The following is a 6,356-nucleotide window of genomic DNA, read 5'->3' on the forward strand; positions in this document are numbered from 1 at the left end:
AGAATTCTGAGAGTTGAAGGTGGAACTTTTGAGAGTGGGGATTTACCAGGGCTCAGTAGATAACACATGTGTTAAGTGTGATTACATGATTGTTTAAGGGTATATGGTTGCAAGTATACATGTGCTTCAGTCAATTATAGATGGCCACAGGGGAATGGCAGGACAGGTTTTTCTGGGAACCTAATGTTAAGGTTGTTTTCTCAAGCATGTTTGTTCTTAGGGATCTGTTGTATAGAAGATTCATCAATAATGCTGTGGGGCCAGACACAAAGGTATAGATTATCACACCTGCATCTATTGGCCATGGAGGAACAACTCCACTGGGGGCAGAGTGTGACATTCTATACCTGCCAGACCCCAGGGGGCAAAGAAAAATAAATAAATAAGTAAAAAAGAAGAAAATATTTTCTTTCGGGCATATGGTTAGGTCAACACAAAGGTTGGAGAGGCCGCTGTTGGAAAAACTCAAACTCAAAGCCATTGGGTTGATTTCAACTCAACGACTCTATAAGAGGGGGTAGAATGGGCCCTGTGGGTTTTCAAGACTGCAGCTCTTTCCTGGAGTAGAAAAAGGAGTCTTTCTCCCTCAGGGAGACTGGTGATTTCAAACTGCTGACCTTGCAGTTAGCAGCCCAACGCATAAACACTACCCCACCAGGGCTCTTAGTGAATGTAGCTTTAGAATTCAACACGGATTCCAGAATCATGTCAAGACTGAGGTAGAGTTAAGGCTTCAACTTCTGGCTGCGCTATTTACAAACACCCATACCTCTGATCTCAGACAGGTGCAGCTATTGCATTTTTTATAAAAGCAGATTGCCAGGCCTTTATTCCGTGTTGTGCCCTGCTGAGTTTACATTTATCAACCTTTAAGCTACTAGTCAACTGTAAAACTCCATGTTGTTGTTTGCCTCTGAGGTGATTCTGACTCAGGACAGAGGAGAGCTGCCCCACAGGGTTGTTTCTTCTGTGACCTTTACAGAAACAAAGCATCAGGCCTCTTCCCACTCTCCGGGTGTGAACAGCCAACTTTGTCACCGGAGGGCTGAGCTGTTTACACCACAAAGATGCCTTATAACACTCCCTACTCATGAGCTCTTCTTTTCTCTTGGTCCTTCCCTAGCAACCAAGAGGAGTTTAAACTCTCATCCCTGGACATCACTCACGCTGCCTTGGTGAATAAGTTCTGGCATTTCGGTGGCAATGAGAGGAGCCAGAGATTCATCGAGCGCTGCATCCGGACCTTCCCCACCTTCTGTCTGCTGGGGCCTGAGAGGAGCCCCGTGTCCTGGACCTTGATGGATCAGACTGGAGAGCTGAGGATGGCAGGTACTGTGCCCCAGTACCGGGCACAAGGCCTCATCTCCTCTGTCATCTATTCCCAGATCCAGGCTCTGGACAAACTAGGCTTCCCCCTCTATGCTCACACCGACAAGAGCCACAAAATTATGCAGAAAATGTCTTACAACCTGCAGCACATCCAAATGCCCTGTGACTGGAACCAGTGGAACTGTGTGCCTCTGTGACACTAAATCTGAACGAGGACAATGTTGGGGAACGTCAGGCATTCAGCTGGAGGAATAGCTGGTGGATGGAGAGAACATGTAAGCTGTAACCTTTGGCAAAGGAGTGAGTGCTGTTTGGTGTCATGGATTGCACTAGGTTCCCCAGTGTGAAGCCGACTCCGACATTGTTCCTGTGGGCCCATGTCACTTAGCTCCCCACATTTCCAAGATTGCTATAACTCTCTCTACAACTTCTTTCTATTTAATTTTAACAGTTTTATTGTCACTTCATCCACATATCACACAATTCAATAGTTGACTCATATCAAGAGGAGTTGTACAATCATCACCACAATCAATTGTATAGCGCCCCGCTGCGCCCCTCAACATGGTTAAATCACTTTTACAATGAGTTGCGTAATCATCTTCAGTTCTCCTGCTACCTCCCCACCCATAACATTGTTTGCTCCCTCAACAGCCTCACCTGCCCTTTGTCCCACCCCCACCCCCACTCCTCCCTCCCTTAGAACCCCCTGCATCAGTTCTTCTCGTTATATGCATCTACTCCTTCTGTGCTTCACAAACTGGGAAACCCAACAGAAACAATAAAAAACAGAAACAAAATTAAGTGGTGAGGATAAAATAATACAAATCATGCAGAGATAAATATACAAATAAGGAGGAAGGAAGAAAAGACTACCATGAATATTTAAAAGACCAGAGATGGAATTTTTGTCATGGAACAAGCAAGAAATACTAGCACCTAGAACAATTTCAAATTGGGTCAAGAGGGAGGTCCACTGACCAAGTTTCAAGTTCGATCCAGTATACTAACAATCACAATGATCCCTGTCTGAGAGTAAAGCTGTTTGAGACCCTTGCCTGTGGCTAGAGGGGGTCTGCCAGTGGCTTAATCTGATGAGATGCTCTGCAGATGGGGTTTGGGCTCCCACTGCCCTCCATTTCCTTCTACAAATTGGATGTTTGCAATTTAGGCTCTAATACTTTTCCCTTTGTCATATTTGAATTTTGTTATGGTCGTCTTTTGATCACACAAGCTGTTGTGCTTTGTCCGTGTGGACTTAGTTAACTCCTTATTTAGATGGCTGCTTGTTTGAATACAAACCTTTAAGATCCCAGACACTGTTCTGATTGACAGCCTGGCACCATCCGCTTTCTTCACCACACTTTGTTGTAGCACCCTTATGTTCAGTGATCACTACAAGAGGGTGAGTATCAAGCAGGGCCACGTTATCAGAACTAACTCTTCTTGGGTTGGGGCTAGATTTCAGTGGAGCCCCAGAATCCATCTGCTTGTTCCTGTGATTTGTTTTTTTCCCCCCTAGTGGGAAAAAAAACATTTAATTCATTTATATTATCAACATATCAACATTGCAATGGACATAAAACAAGACCTCAAGTTATGGTATTTTTAGAAACAGAAAATATGAAATTTGAGGTAAAATTTTGTAAATTATAAAAAATGTATTACATGAAAACCAAAAGAGCTCACTGCCATTGAATCAATTCTGACTCATTGTGCCTCTCTAAGGCAGAGTAGAACTGCCCCTATGGGTTCAGAGACTGTAACAATATTTTTTTTGTTGTCCCTGGGATATGCAGGACTCCAGTTTACTTCGGTGGTCATATTATGGAAAATTCAAACCTCCATAAGACCAACGACCCCCCAACAGCAACAAACCAACTAGCAGACAACAAAAGACAAACACACAAACAAAAATAAGCAACCTAAAAGCAGGAAAACAAAAACCCATAGAAACAGAAAAGTACAGTCTTGTCGATCATTCCCCTCAGTTATAAGGTGATTGCACTTGTAACATCATCAATTTTTCCAATAAGGCATTGCTCTGTATACTGAAGGAATGTGGAGTCTATGCTGCTACCATTCCACCGTGAGCCACAATCCAGGAGATGTTGCTCAGCACCTTTGAATCTCCCGCTCAGTTGAGCTCGTTTACCCAAGGCATGGATATTGGTGCCAGGTGGAACCTTCTTGAATCAATTCTTCCAAGTTCAAATCCCTGCCCAGCAGATCAAAACCTGCCATGTCACTGTTTGGGGGGCATCAAGGTATTAAATATAAGGTCCCTTTCCATTGGACTCCCACCAATACAGGGGTTCTCCCCAAGGTCCAATGACTGCCATTTCCACGGGTCCCGACAGCCACTCTCTGCTTCTCCTCCAGTCTGATTACCCCAGTCCTCGTTCCTAGGGTTTAGACACCGTTCATTCTGCCGGGCCTCTAGGTTAAGTCCTGCTGGTGTAGCCCCTGGGTTATGCCATGCTGCCCACAAGGTCAGTGTCCAAGGTCATCATGATGTTTCATTCATGACATGTTTCACTGCGGGCTGGGTAGAAATATATTCGTAATATCTTGCTTGACACAATGTACTTATGTATGGATTGTGATAAAAGTACGAGCCCCCAATAAAATGATTTTTTTAAATCTACCTAGGAACATAAAATCTGGTCCATTGCCCCCATAGGATCCCTACAATCATTGTTTAGCATCTCTTCCGGATGTGAGGTTACTTCTCCCTAATCACCATCATGCTCATGAACAGAACCATCAGCGTCTCCTCCCAAAATGTCGATGCTCCTCTCCCCTGGTCCTGGTCTTGGCTTGATTTTCCAGCCAGGTTCCCCTTCCATTCCGGTAGGGGCCCCATTGATTTGTCCCAGCCTTGTCTCAATGCAGATAGCCTCAGGTGGACGGTCTTCTCCCATATTCCCCTTCTGGAAGGAGTGGCCCCAGACAATGTAAGGTCTCCTCCTTCCAGATGGCTCTTGTGAGGTGCATAAGGGGGAGGCGATGGATAGTGCATGGCCAATAGGTAGCTTTGTCCCCTTTTGTTCAGGAGTTGGTCCCCAAGATTTGTTTCATTGGTGTTTCTCCTTTTAAAAGTGGACTTGATACAATACTTGCCTTTTGCGATTGACATACTTCACTCAGCATCATGGTTTCCAGGTTCTTCCATGCCAGGTGGTGTTTCAGGCTTTCATCACTGTTTTTTAGAGATGCAGAGTATTCCATGGTGTGTATGTACCATAGGGTCTTTGTCCATTTGCCCACTGTTGGGTATGTGAGCTACTTCCTGTTTCTTGTATTGGGAACTGGTCTGCAACATCTCTTCTCTCTACCCACTAGATTCCAGTAGCTCCTCCCTCCCAGAATTGATCACGGTAAATATCTCCACACATTCCCAACTACCCACTGGAGGCAAAATAGCCCCTGCTTGAGAACCACCGGTTTAGAGTAATGGGTCTCAACTTGGGCGTGCAACAGAATCACTGGGCAAACTTGGTAGAAGACGAACTGTGGGCCCCCGCTCGAAGTCTGATTTGGTTACTATTAAGTTGGGCCCAAGAGTTTATATTTTTAACAAGTTCCCAAATGGTCCTGATACTGCTAGTCCAGAAACAACCTTCGAGACCCACTGGGTAGAGAAATAATAGAGCATTGTTATTCCCTAAGACTCTAGCTAGAAATCCAGATTGATTTTACTTTTGTAGTTATCAGGGAACCTTGGGCTCTAATGTATTTTTGAATTCTATTTCATAAAATACTGTTGAAGTGTCTAGAACTTATTATTTTGAGGGTGACAAAATATTTCATCAAACTAATATGTTACCATATGTTGGTGAACACCAAGGGCTAGTTCTGTTCCTGGTTTTCCTTGTCTTCATTTCTCTCCTACCTTCTTTACTTCCTTCCTTTCTTCTACCCTCTTGCCTTTCTCCTTTCATTTTTTTCTTTCTTTAATTCTTTTTATTAAACTAATTTTCTGGAGAAAACTTCCCAGGTGTAGAAGAGGCACGAGTGATGAGATGTCGATCGAGATATCCATATCTGTGTCTCTTCATGATGGCAACACACCAAAAAAATGAGCCTGTTACATTCTCCACAATTTTTGTCATGTCAACAATAAATATTAATTGATTACTTACTATGGGTCAGGTCCTATTCTATGTTCCTGGGACATATCAGTGAACAAAAGGAAGATCCCTTGTGGAATTTACAAGCTATGGTCACTGATCAACACATTTTATTATAATCCAGTGACATTTGTATGAGGAAGCCCTGGGATGAGGCCATGATTCCTGCCGAGAGGGGCGATCTGTCTTCACAACTCCCAGCCGGGTCCATCTGAGATGGGGTCTTGCACTCTCTTCTCAGAGCACTCTCTGATAAGGAGGCAAGGAACTGGGTCTCACTCTCTCCCAGTTTATCTTCCATGACAGAGAAGTCTTCCTGCTTGCTCTGAACTCTGGACAAGTCCCTCTGACTCCTGGTTCATCCACAACTACTTCATTGTACACGAAGAGTGTGCAGTTAGTCACGGGAAGCTGGTCACAGGACGGACACACTCCTCATTCTTCAACAAAAGCTGCTTCCTGCTTCCAGGATCACTGCGCTACTCTCACCTTCCTCTTGTTTCCTAGCCATCCGCAAGACAGCCCTCCCACATGGCTTTATCCGGCTAAGAGCAGAGCCGAGGTCCTCTTTGCTCGCTTATTCAGGATGCACTGAGGGAACTGCAGAGAAGCGACTCACCATTTCACCCTTCTCTGTGGGCCTTTTGAGAGAACCCGGTTCTTGATAAAGCCTCCTCCATTCATCTTGTAGCCCTAAAAACCCGAAGACTCCTCCATTCCACTCCAAAGAGCCTTGTCCTGTTTCCCTAACTCCACTTGGAACATCAAAATCCGGCTTCTTTGTGTGAGAGCAGCCCCACGTGGCTACTAGCTTGGTCCTCAGTTACAGAGTGTTCCGTTGATCATTCACAAGTTAGACCCAAAAGGATTGTACCAGATTAATGTCAACCTTGC

General features: G+C 44.6%; 1 protein-coding gene across 1 annotated transcript in view; it reads left to right on the plus strand.

Annotated features, from left to right (window-relative positions):
• LOC101657783 (glycine N-acyltransferase-like) overlaps positions 1-1,917 on the plus strand; it is a 19,504-nt gene extending 17,587 nt beyond the window's left edge. Inside the window, exon 5 of the mRNA XM_045297053.1 lies at positions 1,124-1,917. Coding sequence (XP_045152988.1) covers positions 1,124-1,526 — 403 coding nt within the window. The 3' untranslated portion in view covers positions 1,527-1,917. The remainder of the gene's footprint in view (positions 1-1,123) is intronic.
• Positions 1,918-6,356: the final 4,439 nt, after the last annotated feature.

The sequence above is a fragment of the Echinops telfairi genome, unplaced genomic scaffold (assembly GCF_000313985.2).
Source record: "Echinops telfairi isolate 266 unplaced genomic scaffold, ASM31398v2 ScPeMD7_7416;HRSCAF=8454, whole genome shotgun sequence".
Classification (NCBI taxonomy): domain Eukaryota; kingdom Metazoa; phylum Chordata; class Mammalia; order Afrosoricida; family Tenrecidae; genus Echinops; species Echinops telfairi.